The following is a 19,396-nucleotide window of genomic DNA, read 5'->3' on the forward strand; positions in this document are numbered from 1 at the left end:
AAGAATTCTGCACGCCATACTACGTATATAGCGTAACACGGTAGAACACACCACTGATGTACCCGTCAAATGTTTCATCAAACAAAGTCAACGATCTGCATGCGTTTCCTGGCATGCCTCGTCATCTCCATGACATCACCCAGTGCCACCAAACATTGTACAGCAGTGTTTCCCAAACAATGGGTCAGGATCCCATTTTCAAGTCACGCTTGCCATATATACTTTAATTTATATTTTAAAAGATTTTGAAAAATGTTTAAAGAAATTGGAACATTTTCCAAAGAAATTTCAGAAATGAGCAAAAAAGAAGATTTATTCCCCCATTTCTTCACAAATTTCTAAAAGTAGCTGATCTACAAGCTCCCAATGTGCCGCTATGTGATGCATTATGAGCTGGTAGATATGCCATTTTCACTATTTCTGAAATGGGACTCGATGAAGTGATGAATTGAGTATAAAGTATGTTTGTAACGTCCCGGACACTACAGACACTACATTTCTCTTTTGTGTCTGGAGCTCAAACGTTTGGGAATCACTGTTCTACAGCACTCAGATCTTCAACAAAAACACTTCCTGTTTGTTGTGAAAGTCAAAACAATCACACCAAACTAACACACCATTCTCCTTCTATCAAAACAACAACAGCAGATCAACTTCAATTTCTTACTTTCAAGTCAGTGGAGAAAAAAAATAACAGAACATACAACATACAGTACTACCCAGTCTGCCTGCTCTATTTCTGCGCCACACAAGACACATCTAAAGTAGCAGATCAACAAACTCGAAACGCAGCGCTTAGTGACGCATTTTGAGCTAGTCTACCAGCTGTTTTTTGGTATTTTTTAATTTGAATCATGAAAAGTAACAGTTTTGGACATATGAGGTTTCCACCCGACAAGAGACGTTATGACGTGCAATTACATTCGTATTTGATTATGGTCACACTAAAGTGCAATAGTTCAACAATGGGACATTTAATCAGCCCTGTGTTCTGTTGGCTGCATTCCAGCATTCAGGTCCCTGGAAGCAGGTTGTGAGAATGCTTATGTCAAAACAAGCAGTAAGCTCTGCTATCGGTATCAGTGGTGGAAATACACACACCTGACTAACATGATCCAACCCCTGGTTGTTCTTCTAATGCAAACGTGTTTAACCACCACGCCACTGTTACATTCCTCTGTATGGACTGGGTGATTGAAGTACTACTCTCCGTGTCTAAACACACAACAAATATGTAGTTGCTGTCGGGCATTAACTATTATCTCCAAATTTCAAATTAGATTTTTTTCACTTAAGTTTGTTAATTAATGCCCTTTATCACATGACAGTAGCGCGGCACCGAGTGCCACGCTATAAGCTTGTAGATCTGCTATTTTGGGGGGAAATTTTGTGCAAATCTTTGAATATATATGTTTTTTTAAAGCAAACATTTTTAACTAAATTTTTAAATCTTTGCTTCTGGCCTGGGATTCTATAAATGTCTTCTAAATCAAACACTTTTTTTTTATCATTACATTTTTATTGATTTTCCACATGGAATCAAGTATGCATTTCAAGCAGTACAAAATCAACGCCATTGAACTCAGCATCCCCACCCTTCTCTAAATCCAAACAGTTCTTTTTTTTCCTTCTTTTTAACTTATGTTGCTATAATATCAGTGATTCTTAAACGTTTTTATGTCAAGGACCACCCACATTTATATGCATTTGTCCGCAGACCCCTCCATCTCAAAATATTTAGTTCCATGGACCCCTAGAAGCAAAGATTTGAGTTAAAAATGGATATATATATTCAAAGATTTGCAAAAATGTTCTAATCAGGTCACTGTTACATTCCTCTGTATGACTGGATGAGGGAAGTATACACCAAATATATACATTACAGTATACTGTACCCATGGAATTAAGCAAAATAAAATATCCTGACTGAAAATGTAATGATGTTTAGGTATTATCATTCTAAAGCTAAACCTATGTTGCTGCTGTTCTACATAGAGCCAACCAGTTGAAGAGATCACACTAGATTGAGGCTTTGACCTTTGCTTTTATGATATTTCTGAGACCATTCATGTTCATGGAAGATGCTTCAGATCTGATGATTCTATTGCTAGTTTGACCATTTCAAATACTCTTTAATCTTAAAATAACGAATAGGCAAAAATAGCCGATCTGCTATTTTCGGTGCGTGACATGCTTTCAAAGAAGACATGCTGACTTGTATGGAAACCAAATGACTGCTATCAGTCGTGGCGACTCGACTTTAATCCATGTGTACACACACACACACACACCTTCAAACAAGCTTCAAACTGACATGGAGGGAGGGAAGCGGTAGAACCAGAATAGATGCCACAGAAAGAAGTTTATTTTTAAACTAGAAAGAGTAGAGCGAAGAACGCTGTGGGAATTATGTGAGATATGTTAGATATGTTTTCATTCCAGAACGTTAAGATAAAGGGAGACGTTGCTTTATGTCAAACTGATGCACTTATAGGTCCAACATCTTCTGCTGGCTTAATGCACTGTCTGCACCACATACATTTATTTATAAGGATTAAATAAATCATGAATCACCATCCATCCACTCACACAAGAGACAGAAACTCTCCTTTTAGCATGAAGTTATTGTTATGTTACCACAGCGTTGTTATAAATCCAGTCTATCCGTCTCATCAGGGACTAGCTTAGACCTGAGAGCTATGTGGTCTCTGTGCCGTTGTGCGTTTGCGCGTGTGTGTGTGAGCTAGAGAGATCCCATAGCCTGCGGGGCTGAAACCATGACGACAGATCCATTGGCTGTCAATTGCCAATCATAAAAAGGTCGCGGGAATCTGCCTGCGTTGCCATCAATCTCAGGACGTGTGATTGTCGGACTGGATATCCCAGTCAAAAACTGAAGTTGGTCAAGTAGAAAACTAAGCAGCAGTGTCGTGTCCATTAGGCGAGTCATGCAGCAGCGTCACAGATAGAAGAAGCAGGTTGAGGAGGAAGGGTGCACTGCACCATGAATGCTACAAACCCATTCTAGCCCCCAGTGCACTGCAACAACCCCCTTCTACACAGAGTAACCGTCCCACACAAGGTTGAGCTCTGCAGCAAGAAAACTCTGGCCATCAGGACATCACTGTACACAGTATGTGTGGAGACGACATTAGTGTTTCATACTCCATAGTTGTGTTTTTCCTTCACTTAAAACCTCCACGTTTATCTTGAGAGAGAGTTATGTGTAGGAATACAGCATTGAAACAAATAGAAGTACATTAATCTCACAGTCTCTCCCCCCTCTGCGTTCAGAGAGATGTTAACAACTTAAGTCCTATATATATATAATTCATCATATGTTGAATATCGAAAATAGCCTAAACTAAAAGTGCACAGGTTGATGCATTGTGCGCTTGTGTGTGCTAATAGGGAGGCCAGGCTGGAAGTGGTTAACCACCCCAGCATCCGAAAGCTTTTCCCTTACGTGGTTAAAAGCCTGGATTACATGGACAGAGCAGCCAACGGTCTCAGACGCTCATATCTCTGCGGGCCGTAGGGAAATAACTGTGGAATAACTGTGTATCTTACATTGATACGAGTTTACACATAAACCCAGTGAGCAGTGTTGCCATGTCCACTTATTGTAAGCTACTTTGGGCTTGTTTCTCTGTAAAGTCGCTTATAAATATTGCTAGTTGCGGGTTGCGTTTTTCTGTGCTTCTTTGTAACGTTTAATTGCTTCTTTGGGCTTGCTTAAAAAATAAAAACCTTTAAACCACGTGGTTCTCAAATATTTTCAAGTCATGGACCCGCAAATTAATGTGTATTTTACCCCAACCCCCCATCTGAAAATGTTTTGTGCCATGGAGCCAGATTTGTGTTGTTGTAATGTTTAAAAAATCTTCCAAATATTCCACATTTTATTTCAAGATTTTTTGAAAATAGCAGATCTACAAGCACACACGTCTGCTATTTTCAAATAGCCGATGTATACAGTATATAGGTTTAAAGTGCTCACGTAGCCTAGTTGCTTCTTTTGAGCTCGTTTTGCAAGACCTGGTTGCTTGTTTCTTTCACAAGATCTGGCAACGCTGACAGTGAGTCACTGTGTGTGTCCTCTCTCCAGCTCCGAGAGAAGACACTTATTACAGTACACTTCCTGTTTTTACTTCCTGAGTTGGAATCGTTTGGGAACATTTGCATTTCACTCATTTTATAGCTGTTGTACGTTACAAGGAATAGTTTAGAACTTTTGGTTGTGATCCTGCCATCTACAGCAGCGGTTCCCAAACTTTTAAGCTCGACCCAAAAAAAGAGAAATTTGATGTCTACCTGGGACAAAAACTAGTGAAAATAGCAAATCTACAAGCTCACAATGCATCGCGTTGGAATTTCTTAGATTTTTTAAAAACATTATGAAATTCTCTTGAAAAATGTTTGAAATATCTTTTTAATTCTTGAAAACTGCAACAAGGAGTCATGGGATGTAAAACGTATCATGTGACGCAGGTCTGGGAGATATGACTTCAAATCAATATCACGATTATTTTAAACCTTTGCCTCAAAGGCAAATAAATTAATAAGCGGTTACTAGAAAAAAGATTTTCCACGCCATCATTGTAGCCTACTGTACAACGAAGTATAACACAAGGTTAATCAGACTAATCAATTTAGACGATTAAAAAATATATATTTGAAATGTTTCGTGTCGATTTGTTGATATATACGATTTCGTTCAAAAAGGTAGAGCCCGCACACCAAAGCACGTAAAAGGCACTTCTTTATTACAAAATAACTGACAACGTTTAGATGCGCTGTGGAAATTCTTCAGGTCATAGGAGTTACTAGTCGATGTGCGTACACTACAGCTAAGTTTCCTTTGATACTTGTGCGTTTTCAAATGAAGTCATGGCGGTGTTTGTGTGATGTAATAACGTAACTAACTGGTGGGTGTGATGATGTCATACCTGCGTCATGCGACGCCAGTGCCCGCAGCATCTTGCCCGCGCTGCGTCTGGTCTGTCTCTCCTTGTTACAGAGCAGCTCCATTAGCAGGTCCAACGCTCCCGTCTCCTTGAACTCGCCCACCAGCGAGCCGATGGCGGCGTAGGCACTCAGCACGTGGATGGTGTGGTGGATGGAGAAGTCGTTCTTCTTGCTCATCTGCTTGCGGGCGCGCAGCACTAGGCTTTTCACGTCCCCTTTCATGTCCGACAGCTCACCCTGGGTGTTCAGAGGAGTAAAAAGTACATACAGTATATCGTCTCGGTCGGGTGGAAACCTCTTATGTCTAAAACTGTCTTTTGATGCTTTTGTGTGATGATGTAGGCCTTTAATTTATGAAAAAACACAAAAAGATAAAATATGGAGATATTTCTGCCCGATAAAAACGATACTTAACATGGGAAAATTCTCATTCTACTGCTCTGCCACCAAAATGTGGCATGCCCTGACACCATCCATTAAAGGATGTGTACCACTGGTTTCTTTCAAAATTGGACTGAAAAATCTATCTGGAGACCACAAGGGGAAGTAAACGTAATTTTCCCATCTCTTTTGTATTTGCTGATGACATGTATTATAGTGTTAATTTTGTATGCTATGTTGATTCATTGAATACATAGGACCACAATGGGAACAAGTCCCCAGGACTTTTTTGTGTTATCCTATCCTTTTAGCTTTAATGTCTTACTGTACCACGTGCTGCTTACATTGAGGACTAAAGTATTCAATGTCAGCAGCAAAGTAAATAATGCAGGTTTTTTCTTCTAAATGGCATCAACATAATATCAACGAGGGGGCGCGTCTGAAGCCTGTCCTGGATAGGGAGTCCCCAGATGTAAAAACGGATGATGATAATGATGATGATCAGCTCCCACCTATGAGTGGGGAGGGTTTAAAGCTACGATCTGGGGTTTATTTAACTAAAATGTTATTTAAACAAATCTGTATGGAATAGTATGTTAATACAATATGACTAGTACATGTGCAGTGGTTGGAGGTGGTCTCCCTACTCTTCCATTGAGACATTTAGACCCTGGACATAAGACGGAAGACAATGGACATAAAACTGGATTGTAAGCTTTTAACAACAGCCATCAAATCTATGGATATACTTTTCACTCATTAAAAAAAAGTTAATTGTGCACCGTCAGCCACACACACTGTGTGTATGGTTCACAAAAAAAACAAATAATCCCACAGGTACAGCTAATATCAGATAAATATGTGTGTATGTGACAGGGCAGTCCCACCTCGTCGAAGGTGACGTTCGTCGGGAACTCCGCGCCCGACCTCCGACCTCCCTCCGCCTCCTCGTCGTCCTCCTCCTCCCTCTCCCTCCTGGCTCCTCCCTCCACTTTCCTCTTCTTCCCCAGCAGGGTGGGGCAGTTGGCGTACACGTCCTCTGTGGACATCCACATCAGGATGCTCTCCGCCTTGCTCTCCCCGGCCGTCGACGAGCTGCCCGACCCCCCGCCCCCGCCGCTGCCCCCCACGCCCCCCGAGCTCCCTCCCACCCCTCCGCCCACACCCCCCACCACCCCGCCGCTGTCGCAGGAGCCCACGCCGCCCACCCCCCCGGAGCCGGAACAGCCGGCGGGGTCTTCGTCCAGGGTGAGCAGGGTCCAGCGGACCAGGTACTCGGTGTGTCCGTCGTGGGTCCTCCTCTGTCGCAGCAGCTCCTCTGGGTAGGCCTGCAGCCGCGGGCCCAGCTGCACCAGCAGGTTCCCGTTGCGGCGCTCACCCGCCATGCCGGCTGCAGGGGGGGGGGGGGGGGAGCAGACGATAGGAGAATTATTAATAAAAAACAATACGATCACCTCTGCCAGTCAGGTGCTTAACCCATTCACTCCGGGAAAGCATCCGTGTCATTTTAAATTGTAGCTATACATCGTCGCTGTCGGGCAGAAACCAGGGCTCTATACTAGGTCTGCTCCTGCTTTCCCTCGACACCAAATCTCTTTGCAGAAAATAGCCAATCTTGTAGATCGGCTAGTGTTCGTTCGGCCCCAGAATAGCGATGCTAGGGTTCATGTGGTAAAAGCCAAAAGGGCCGTCCACACCAACAATAACTATAAAGATCATTATAAACCAGGGGTTTACTCAACAGACGGACCGCGGTCCATGACCGGACCACGGGACAACTCTCTGCGGACCCTGGGCAAATTATAGTAAAGCTAGCTTCAGCTTCAGATTGGACGCCCCCGCCAAGTAATTTAGTAATTAAAAATACTTATTTAATAGAACCTGAACACGCTTATGCAACGTAAGTAATTAATAATGAAGAATTAACATAACACAGTGTCAAATTAGCTAGATTTGAGGAAAATGAAGGGGGAAAAACTCTTATATAAACCGTTCTATCTCTACCTACTGGATGGCAGAACATAATGAAGACAGTGGTGAACGATATAGCTGGGATCTGACACTTCCTGAGCAATTTGACAAATGATATAAACACTGACAGTCAATCAAAATCCATTCAAATTTACAGGGCATCACGTTCAACACATCACTCAATATGTTTACAGAACCTGCCGTTTATCAATATGGATGCTCACATCGTTATCATTAGAGTCATCTTCATAGGGATAATTCAAGGATTGGAGTGGACTGAACAGCCATTAATTTGTACTCGGTCGAACGACTTAAAAGAACTGATCTACAAGCCCGCACTGCAACACACTTGCGTTGTGAATCAGTTCCTATAGGCAAGTGACACCATTGTGTGATGGAATATAAATTTAAATTAAGAAAGAACATACCACTCAAAACGCATAGTACTGTCATTTCCCAGCCATAATGAAATTTAAGTGCCATTAACAACGCTCTCAGAAGTCACAAAAAGCACACAATTCAGTTTCATGGCATACTGTAGGACAGTGGTAAATATTTGTGAGGATTAGCAAATAAATAAATGAAGATGTTTGTTCACTACTAAAACAATTCCATCCATGTCTGGCCATAGATTGTCAGAGAAAACTTCAATCAGATGTGGAATCATTTCTTATTAAATTCCCCACCGATACTCACTGTTAGGTAAGGCATTAACTGTTGTGTCATCCTGTATGTATGTATGACTTGTCTTGTGACTAATAATATTAACATGAGGATGTTGTTCACTCTTGGCCTTATGATGTTCTGACTATCTTAATATCATTGCTGTCGGGCAGAAACCTCTTATCTCCATATTTTAACTCTTTGTGTTTTCTCATAAATTAACGCCCTACTTTATCATACTACAGCGTTACATAAACGCATCAAAAGTAGCAGATCTACAAGCTCGAAACAACGCTTTTTGAGCTTATAGATCTGCTACTTTTGCCGTTTTTGAATTAGAATCCTGAAAAGTAACCGTTTTGGACAGATGAGGTTTCCACCCGACAGACGATATAATATTATAGAATTAAGATGCCAAAGCGTTTAGGCCTGCTGGCCTGGTACTGTATTTGTTCTTTTGTGTACAAAACAATGGCTCTATGACAATGGCACAAGCACCCCTCTCATCAACGTGTGTAATTAATATGTTCTGATCCCCTGCTTTCTCCAGAGAACTACCAGACAACGGACCAACCTGAGCATTTCATGTACTTCTCCAGTGAGCTCGCGTTACAAACTACGATCTCAGAAATATAGTATCTCTGACTCCCGTTATTGCCTCAACTTCCTTATTGATCCAGAATTCCTTGACACAAGGCTATATATAGCCTATCGTTTTTTTATTATATGAGAAAGGTAGTGCACACACAACACATCCACTGTAGTGTCAACTTGGTGCAGGACAAACAAGAGAGCAACATAAATAAAATAAAATCTGCACACTGCTATGCTCCCACCGTTTACTGCAAGTTCAGTTCAATCTGTCTTCAACAGGGGGTCCGGGACCTCTAGGCGGCCCTTAAAGATACTAAAGGGGGGGGGCACAATCTTTGTGTGACAGGAACTTTTTCCTTAAAAAAATAGCAGATCTACGAGATCACAATGAGCTTGTAGATCGGCTATTTTCAGCAAAGAAGTTTGGTGTAGGGGGAAAAAAAAGAGCAGACCAAGAAGTAGAAGTTTTCCAAGTATTGAGGGTTTAAGTGGTTAACGGTCTGAAAATACACATTAACATAAATCCAACACAACACATTTCACAGTGCTGTCAAACAAGTCTATGAAGTTATCTATGAAAAAGTTTTATCTGCAACACAATTGTATACAATATGTAGTGGGGGTCCCTGCTTTATCTCTCTTTCTCTCTCTCTCAGCTAATGGGTCCTTGGCCTGAAAAACATTGAAGACCCCTATTCTAAACATTGAACTGAACTTGGAATAAACAGTCATACTAGCAAAGTACTAGCAAAGTCATACTAGAAATGTCTTCTATGCTTAACACCAGAAATGTTAAGCTGTGTACTGTACTACTAGTCTTGTATATTATTGGATGTCTTTAAATGTCTTGATGTATCCATAGGACCACAATGGAAACAAGCCCTTAGGGCTTTTTGTGTTATCCTTTTAGCGTCTTTGTATACTCGTACCACTGTACTATTTGCAAACTGTTAAAAGCATTCAATCAATCAAAGCACTGCAGTGTGCAGACTTGATTTTTTTTCATGACCCTCACAACAGCCTCATTGGCCAGTTTAAAACAGCTGTACTGGGCTGGCCACTCATCTTGACTTCCAGTATATCAAGTCATAAAGTCCACCTCCAGTCAGGAGGACAGTCAGTGATTGCCTAGTGGTAGTGAAAACGAAAGTTTATACTGTAACGTGTACAACAAACACACATTTCCTCGTGTCCATGACAAGCAGAATGTAGCAGCATGTGATCATTATGTGTGTGTTGCCTGATATTACATCACCTAAACCTTTACACATTCAACTTAAAATAACTGTGGACAATGACTGGACATTGGGAAAATGTGTATACGTTTTGTGAGAGCATTTTGTTCCCCCCTTCCTGTAGCTAAACATCATCATAGTGTATTAATACGTCCCAAATAAACAGCCTTGTTGCCAGTAAAACGTCCGATTCACTGAATTAGACTTTTTACTGGCAACAAGACAAACATAGAATGTTTATTGTGAACATTATAACACACTTTTAATGTTGTTTATATACAGGAAGGGAGAAACAAAATGCTATTTTCGATGACAAAATGACGTATTTTCAACAAGGGGAAAAAACGTCATTCTTGTCCAACTCACGGGCTTAAATTAAGCCTACACTACAACAATAAAGCACAAGGATAAAGTTTCTCCAGTAGTGGATAAACCTAAGCAGCTTCATTTTGGCATAACTATTGTTTGTTATGACAGTTTAACTGCCAGCTAGCCAATTAGTAATTAACTGTAAACTGTCAAAATTCCCCCAAATGAAGAAACGTGACAGCTCGTTGCTAACAGGCGCAGCTAAACGGTAGCTGTTTCTATTCTCTGCTAGCCAAATGGTTGGGCGAATAAAAACAGTTTTGTTAAGCAGAAAGCGTTTAGTTTGTACTTGGTTGTTGTTTCGGTGAGTTGTTGTGATGTGGTCACTCGCGGGCCTGCTAGCCTCACACTTTGCACGGGCAGGAAAAGCACAGCCGTAACAGGTGTTACGGTGGAATATGTTGACTTATTGACATTTGTGACTCTAGGGGTCGCTTTTTTGCAATTGTTCGAAGGATGCAAATGGAAACCAAAACAGACGTTATAAACCACCACCGCCCGTCCGGGAAGTGACCTTACCCGTCTACAAACCAATAGGTTTTTCAGTAGGTGACCTGCCGTTCCCTCAATTATATGTACTGTCATTGTAAAAAAAACACTTGTCATGCCCGATTAGTTGCGATTTTTTTGGGGGGTGAAAATAGCAAGCCCACATAGAGGAAAATCTGTTATTTTTCACTATTTTGGGGTTTGAAAAAGTGGTAAAAAAACGAAAAACCACACAAATCCTCGTCTGATGTAAGCATTAGCAACACAGCGCCCCCTGGAGTCACACATTTTGACGGGTCACCGACATCAGTCTAACGCACGCTAGCAGCAGAGTGGAGGAAGCGGCCCAACAAACCAAAGCCTTTTTACCTGGTGTCTCACCGACCCTCCTCCTCTTGTCCTCCTGCTCTGAGTTCTCCTCCAGCCGTTGGAGTTTCCTTTTCCTCGCCGGTAGTGTGTCGTTTCCCAGCCTGGAGCTTTGTGTAGAGGGTTCTCTAGCTAATAAACTGTTGTGGATGGAAAGAATGCAGCGTGAATCTATCTGACAGCACAGTGCCGCTTGATTCGTCTTCTTCCTCGGTTTGCTTGCCGTGTGGTTTTGTGCGGTGACACACCCTCTGGTGACCCCCTACGGGCAAGGACGGAAACGTCTGCCTTGTGCAACTAGTAGGGCAGGGAAGAGGCTCCACCAGCACCAGAAGAACACGTTTTTGTAACCTGTTTTTTAGGACCCTATTCTAGTGGTGTCTAGTTAAGAATTCTTCTTGTTGCCTGGTCAACTAATGGCCCATGGGGTTTATTTTTTTAAACCTTTCTTACACTTATCCCCAACCCAAACCATAAAATGGAGATAACACCATAACTCTTGAAGTAAACAAATTAACCTACAGAGACAAATTAACACATTTTTCTATATACTTCTGACCCAAGGAATTAATTAAAGTGGTTATTAGTAATATTCAAGCACATCTTGACTCTATTTCAGGCCATAAACAGCAGAAAAAAAGCTGAAAATGTTCATGTTAGTGAAAAACACAAATATCACATTTCTGTCTTACCATTAGGCATATATAACTTTCTTAAGTAAACACAGTTTCATTGATCAGTATGATCCATCTCATCATCAATCTCCACCTCATCCTCATCATCAATTGTGTTCGCATAGACACCCGTCAAAGCCTGATGCACCACGGTGGATTTGAACTCACAACCCCCGTGGTTGTGGGCAGGGACTTTACCACTGCGCCACCCGTGCACCATTTCAGATAGTTTATGACACAGTATCACCTCATCCTCTTCCCTCTCATCGTCATCATCATCATCATCATCATCATCATCATCATAAAAGATTGTTAGTGCAAGAGTGGTTAAGTCATTCCCTTCCCTCGAAATGTAGTGGAGTCAAAAGTACAATATTTGTGTTTGAAATGTAGTGGAGTGAAAGCCATAAGTATAAAAAAAAATACTCAAGTAAAGTACAGATACTGTACTTTCGATTGATTGAATACTTGTATTTGTCAAAAATGTAAACAGTATGGAGGTACAGTGCAGAGTAGACATTAAGGCTAAAAGGAAAACACAAAAAAGTCCTGGGGATTTGTTTCCATTGTGGTCCCATGTATTCAATGCATCAACAGAGCATAGAATATTATCACATTAATACGTCATGTCATCAACAAATACAAACAACTATATGTACAAGGAGAAAACGGAAAACGGCAGAAGTGAATGACACATCCTTTCAATAGGAATTCAAATCTAACACCCATTGCGGTGTCAAGTACAGTACTCAAGTAGCTAGTGTGGGTGGGGAGCTTCTTTCACACTGTTTCACAAATTGCACATTAGGACTTGGTCATGCAGACATTTTCAGTCGTGAGATTTTATTTCGCTTTCATCCATGTGAATAAAGCAGGACCATAGAAAGACAGACTGTTGTAGGGGAAATGCACGTAGTAGGATAAAGTGAAGGCAATCATGGACATGGCAGGAGTCATCATCCCTTTCACACATTTCATCCTGGCTGGAAGGAGAAGCAGTGCAAGAATGAACGCTTCAACAGATCCTTTGTCCCAACTGGCTGCCATTAGGCTTCTAAAAGGGCTAATGAACTGGACTTTATAGTTAACAATTACAACAGTTTATGGTTTAGGCATTTAGCACAGTAGTTCTCAAACTTTTTCATGTCAAGGACCCCCAAAATATGTATTTGGCCACGTACCCCCCACCCCCGTCCCCCCGTCCCCCATCGGGAAAGGTTTTGTGCCAGGGAAATTTAATCAGAAAAAGATTTGCTATTTTTGAATAGCCAACATATAAATGGATAAAGTCTTTACAATGATTGTAATGGTGTATCAACACATTTAGCTGAGGATGCCCTGGAACCCCCCTCAAGGAGGGCCCCTGGGGGTCCCCGGACCCCAATTTGAGAACCACTCCACTGATGTAGCTCTCTTTATGCCAGATGCCATCGCAAGTGGCCATTAGCGTCACTCACTCAGTCTCTTAGGTTGGATCTCACAAACTCCATGCACTGGCGAGCAGACAGATTTATCAAGCTTCTCCCCAGACACCGTCTCATTCCCCTGGAAGAAAACAAAACATTCATTGGTAATTGGTGTATGATTCCAAATCAATTCAATAAGAGACAGACAGACAGACAGACAGACAGACAGACAGACAGACAGACAGACAGACAGACAGACAGACAGACAGACAGACAGACAGATAGATAGATAGATAGATAGATAGATAGATATAATAGATATAATTTATATGCTGTGTACAGGCTGGTCACCTTAGGTAGTTATTTCATTACCTTCCTTGAACACCGGGGAGCAGCATTGTGTTTGTTGTGGGGCAGTCATGCATATGATGAGCTACCTTTCAAAACCACCTCTTCACATCAAGTTGGATGGACACATTTTTTTAAAAATCTGCAATATATGTGGGGTACCTGCTCTCTCTCTCTCTCTCTCTCTCTCTCTCTCTCTCTCTCTCTCTCTCTCTCTCTCTCTCTCTCTCTCTCTCTCTCTCAGCTAAAGGGTCTTTGGCCTTCAAAAAAATGGAATGTTCAAGATGTTTAATGTTCAAAAGGAAGTACATATTAAAAAATCGTAAAGTGATAAACACACAGGATGTGATTTGACTTATTGGCACATATTGTGCCATTATTATTATATGTGAGCTTGTATGCTTAATGTCACAGTGAACACAACAGAAGACTTTATTAGTGATGACTGATGTGTCATGTATACAGTCCTGCCTGTTTCAGTGTATTAATACCAAGCTATGCCACATGCTACATGGTGGAGCAATGTGAACACACAGTTACGTCTCAAGCATCATGACAGGGGGACCTGTTTCATTTCACCATAACTTAGGCTTACATACAGATCATTTTCTAACCAGCTCAGAGACCTTGAGGTTAGGCTGACCGCCCTGAGACGAGGAAGTGGGGGTTCGATCCCCGGCCGGGTCATACCCAAGACTATAAATATGGGACCCAATGCCTCCCTGCTTGGCACTCAGCTTAAGGATTTGGAATGGGGGTAAAGTCCCTTATCATACTAGCGTCATGTCCAGGGGAAGTTGTACTTTATGGCTGGGAGGCTACTTGTACATCAAGCTGTATGATATCATGAGCCATCCAGATCTCTCAGGTCAACTGCAAAGGTCTGCTTTCTGTTCCTACAAGGCTACAACCAATAAACGTGGGGAAGCACTATTAAAGCAGCATGTAGTTTTTATGCACAACATAATCTGGAACAAACTCCCAGAAAACTGCAGGTCTGCTGCCACACTTATCTATTTTAAAACACAACTAAAGACCTTTCTGTTTGCTGCTGCCTTTGATTGAGTTATCATTTTTTTCTCTTTTCTTTTCTCCCCTGCACTGTAACTGTATCTATTAATTGTATTTACACATGATCTTACATGTTCAAGTGTAAGCTATTGCAACAACAAACCAGCAAATGCCTCATATTAGAGTGTAAAAACATAGAACCAACAGGTAGATTAATCATCAAGGTTATATCATATTCCAGTTAAACAACAATACATTATAGGCCTACATTTAAATGTAGGCCAAAAACACCAAGAAATACTGCTGATACAGCTACCAATTGATTAACAACATTAAACCTGGCATTTTGGGCAAACATTATAATATATATATACATATATATAACATATACCAAAAATAACAAAGTTACATAATGCCGCTTTAAAATCACCCCCCCCCCCCTCCCTACCAGCTACTGTAGGCCTACATTGAAAGTGATGAACACATGAATGCATTATAGACTCAATGATTGTGAAATAGGCCTACCTGTGTTTTGATGCCAATATGTTATTACTTTATATGTTTTTTTATTGTATTATTTTATTTAATGTAAAAATGTCAATGACCTTGTAACAGAAAGAATGTCTCTACTTTGTGGAATGCTTAATAGCTACGTAAGTAAATAAAATCCTCTCTAGCCTAGTCTACTACAGTAGCCTTCCACCACTGTCTTGCTATGCCAGTGAAATGCCATGAAAGCGGCTGTGCGGTGCATTAGGGCCATGAGGAGAAGACATGCTAGTGTCAACAGCCCCCGTACAACATAGCGTAGTCTTGTCAGGATTCAGCTCACACTCCATGCACAGACACGCGCGCGCGCGCGCACACGCACACGCACACACACACACACACACACACACACACACACACACACACACACACACACACACACACACACTCCATGCATGTGCGCACACATGGTGTGTTACAGTGTAGCTAGATGATGAGGTGACATCACGTTCTGAGGGTGACAGAATGTGACCGTTCAAGAGAACACGCAAAACTTAAGGAGTCGGCCTGGCGGAGAACTGTTATTAATGTTAATATTTAATCAGGAATGATGTCTTATTTCTTTATTATTATGATCAGAACATCTTCACAGTGGACGGATTGGTTAGTGCATCAGCTGATGTTGACTTATTGATTCGCTGGAGGCAGGTAATCAGAAGACTATAGCCAGATAGGTTCATTATATAGATATGTGTTTTGTATTATTAAATATATTGTTATATAATAACATGCGGAGGAATGACGAGGGCTACTATGACACCGATGTGAATAGTACCTGAATGCGGATCGTCCCTGTTTCAGAAAGACTCGTCCACCTCGGAAGGTAAGAAGAAGTGTTTTTAATGATCACTTTATTATCAGTCACATCACGACTTTCTTTCAACGTTTCAATGATGCCAGTAAGTGACGGCGAATGCATTGGTTATTGCACCAATATAACACACTGTGGATTCATAGATCAGTGGTTGTCAAACATTTTCGTATAGACTCCCAAATTGAAATTAATGTGATCTGTGTAAAAAAGGGGGGAAAAACAATGTCTAAAGAAATTGCAGATGTAGGCTACTATGCTGTGAGCTTGTAGATCTGGCATTTTTATATATAACATATGGAATATGGATTCATACGAAAGGATCTGATTTGTGTAAAAAATAATAATCAATATTTTTAAAAGAATCCAGTACTTTCTTTTTTCTTTTTCTTTTTTAAAACATGTTCAAAAATATGAGCTTGTAGATCTGCTATTTTCTTTTAGAGCCAACGTAAAATAGGCTATGGGTATGGATAAAACATGGATTCATATCAAAGGACATTAATATGATTTGTTTTTAAAAAAATAATATATTAGTATATTAATAATATAATAGCCTACTTTCCAGATATGTTTTTGAAAAAATGTTAAAAAATAGCAGATGTACAAGCTCGCAGCGTGTCACTTCTCTTCGTGCAGCGCTGCGAGCTTGTAGATCTGCTATTTTTTCATAGCCAACTTATAAAATAATGGATATGGACAAAATATGGATTCATATCAAAGGACCCATAAATTAATATGTTGGCTCTTTGGCTGTGGATCCCCCTCTGAAAATATTATGTGCCAGGGACCCCCCATAAAAAGATTTGTGGTTTTAAAATGTTTTTAAAAATATTCAAAATGTTTGACATTTTGTCAAGACTTTACATTTTTTAAATAGCACAAGCTCACATGTGAAGCATTGTGAGATTGTAGATCTGCCATTTCAAATAGCCATTAAGCCAATGTACTGTATATGTCACAGTATGATTGGAAAACCAGTGAAATTGAAAAAGGTGCACTCGTTTTCGCCGACAGAGGCGCACCGTCTGAAGGGGACTTGAGCCACGAGAGGAACCACCGAGTGAGCTTAGGCGAGCGAGTCGCTGTGCCGAGCGCTGCAAAGTCACCTTCAGCCTAATCTCTCAAGAACAGATTCAGAGCTGCGCTACTGAATCTGTCGGGAGCCCCGTTCAGAACGTGTGAGACCAGAGACCAAACGCCGGTTTCCCAGTCATCGTCGGTCTATTTAATCACTCCCCCCAGAGTCAAATGCAAAAGTGAAAAAAAGAAACGCTGGGGGCGCTGTTTTTCCTTTTTATTTGACGATGGGTTCCCAGATTGCCTTCAGCCAACTCAGTGCCGTCGGAGTTACGTTCCCATAGGGACAGAATCGTAAATCATCGTCCACCCTAGTCTTTTCTTGTTTTTCACGGGGGAGCGCGGGAGGTGAACTCGAAGAAAACGAGCACTCCTTTTTCAACCTGACTGTTTTTTCAATCTGACTGTAACATATGGGTTAAAGTGGTTAAACTGATTTTGACAGTATAGTTTTGTTGGGGACCCCCTGGAACCCCCTCAAGTTCCCCTGGGGGTCCCCGGACCCCACTTTGAGAACTCCTGTCATAGATAGATATACAGTAGATACATTTATATTTCCTGTTTCTGTATACAACTAAATGTATTTCATACAACAGCTGTGCTGTTGTTTCAAACATAATATTCCAAATATTTCCTTTTGTGTCACGTTGTGAGCTTGTAGATCTGCTATTTTTATAACTGCTATAGTCGCTTCTTTTGTGCTTGTTTTCATAGACCATGTTGTTTCTCTCGCAAAATCTGGCAACAGTGCCACTGGCCTGGGTTCATTTCCCAGCAGAGGTGATTATTGCTGGTGTTCACAGCTGGGAAGCTGGCAGGGGACGGTGACCTTGTGACCTTATCGCTGCACTACTGTAGCAGTGGTTCTCAACCTGTGGGCCGGAACCCCCAGGGGGTCCCCACATGATTTTTGGGGGGTCCCCAGATGACAGTGAAGTGACAATTTAAGGACATTTTTAATACCAAAAAAATAAGAAAAAAGGCCATTACTTCATCAAAAGTAATCAACTATACTATAAAAACTGGTGAAACATTGGCCAAATCGTCAAATAATATAAGAAAGAGGCAAAAAGAATTCTGTGGAACTGAGTCAAACTAAATGTAATGCCTCAACTACTATAATTTTAAGTGCTTGTCAGGGTGGGGGGTCCCCAGTTCAAATATGATTATTGTGGGGCTTAAAAGGTTGAGAACCACTGCACTATAAAGATGGTTAATTTATGAAGATAGACCATCCCAATTAGAGCCTCTATAGAGGCGAAATGGTATACAAATCCTATGGTCTCCTAAGTGGGCGCTTGCGTCTGGCGGCAAATCTCGCAAACGTCCTATGTTTGCTGGTGCTATAAAGCCCGCGAGAGTTGTTGCTGGGACAGAGAAAGGTCGGTAACAAAGTTGATTTTCTCCTGATTTGTCTCTCTGAAAAAAGCCATGTTAGTATGAAAATCGACGATAGGGTCCGATATTTAGTTCAATGACCATTGGTTCAGAAGCTGTGTTCATGTTCACTCTTCCATTGGAAATAATAGACTCCAACCTACTTCCGGGAGATGGCATGTCTTTCTTTGTCTTGGACTACTATAGCGACCCCAGCTGGCTGGTCTGATGTCAGCATGGGGAGGGGATTTGGGGAAGATAGTGTGAACCTCTGTGCGTTAACTACTTGAACCTCAGCATCCCTATTCTGGGGGGAACACTAGGCAAAAAAATGCTGATCTGCAAGCTCACAACGCGTCTCGTTGCGACGCGTTATGAGTTTGTAGATCTTCTATTCTTGGCCATGAGATTTGGTGTAAATGGGGGGGAAAGCGGTCCAAGTACAGTTGTAACTCAGGTCTGTTTCACAAAGAACAGTGGGTTTAAACTTACAGTAAACCCATTAAGACCTGAGGCCGATTCTACAAATACCTTCTAATTCAGTGGTTCTCAAACGTTTTCGTGTCAGAAGTTTTTTTGGAAAACTCTGAAAATGTTCTGCAGGTAAACACCATCACACTACTCCAGTGGCTGATGACTGCTGGTATAGAGGGAAATGATGGGTTAAAAAAAAGTATATATTGTTTTGTTTTGTAAACACAGGGCAAAGTTACATACTGTATTAAGGCCTTTAAGCCCTAATTTATAGGTCATCCTAATGATCGTGTCACGCGAAAAGTAGCCGATCTACAAGCTCACAACACGTCGAGATGCAATGCGTTGTGAGCTTGTTGCTGAATGCCCAAACAGGGATGCCAGGTTGAAAAGCGGTTTATTTATACTTCAGCGCACAAAGGTGCCGCTTGCCAAAAATAACTGATCTACAAGCTAACAACAGTGAAACTCCTCACTTGTCGTGTGGAAAGCAGCAGTTGGTGACTCCATGTGTGTCAGAGGAGACATGTGGTTGTCTGCACCCTCAACAGCACCAAACAGTCGGTGTTGGCAGAGACAGAGGCCACAAAATATAGGCTAAAAACTAAAGGTTTTCCATTGTAAAATATC

At 41.3% G+C, this 19,396-nt stretch overlaps 2 protein-coding genes across 8 annotated transcripts in view; one reads left to right on the forward strand and one right to left on the reverse strand.

Moving 5' to 3' along the window:
- The window catches only part of cul9 (cullin 9), a 67,997-nt gene extending 56,747 nt beyond the window's left edge, over positions 1–11,250 (reverse strand). For all 7 annotated transcript variants that reach the window (XM_084076922.1, XM_084076917.1, XM_084076918.1 and 4 more), the window contains exons 1-3: positions 11,040–11,250; positions 6,237–6,739; positions 4,950–5,205 (exon numbers count right to left, since the gene is read on the reverse strand). In XM_084076922.1, coding sequence (XP_083933048.1) covers positions 4,950–5,205; positions 6,237–6,734 — 754 coding nt within the window. In that variant the 5' untranslated portion in view covers positions 6,735–6,739; positions 11,040–11,250. The remainder of the gene's footprint in view (positions 1–4,949; positions 5,206–6,236; positions 6,740–11,039) is intronic.
- Positions 11,251–12,204: 954 nt separating this feature from the next.
- syndig1 (synapse differentiation inducing 1) overlaps positions 12,205–19,396 on the forward strand; it is a gene marked incomplete at both ends in the record, with an annotated part of 27,798 nt that continues 20,606 nt past the window's right edge. Inside the window, 2 exons of the mRNA XM_084076042.1 lie at positions 12,205–12,210; positions 15,826–15,847. Coding sequence (XP_083932168.1) covers positions 12,205–12,210; positions 15,826–15,847 — 28 coding nt within the window. The remainder of the gene's footprint in view (positions 12,211–15,825; positions 15,848–19,396) is intronic.

The sequence above is a fragment of the Gymnoscopelus microlampas genome (genome assembly GCF_963454915.1).
Source record: "Gymnoscopelus microlampas genome assembly, chromosome: 13".
Taxonomy (NCBI): Eukaryota; Metazoa; Chordata; class Actinopteri; order Myctophiformes; family Myctophidae; genus Gymnoscopelus; species Gymnoscopelus microlampas.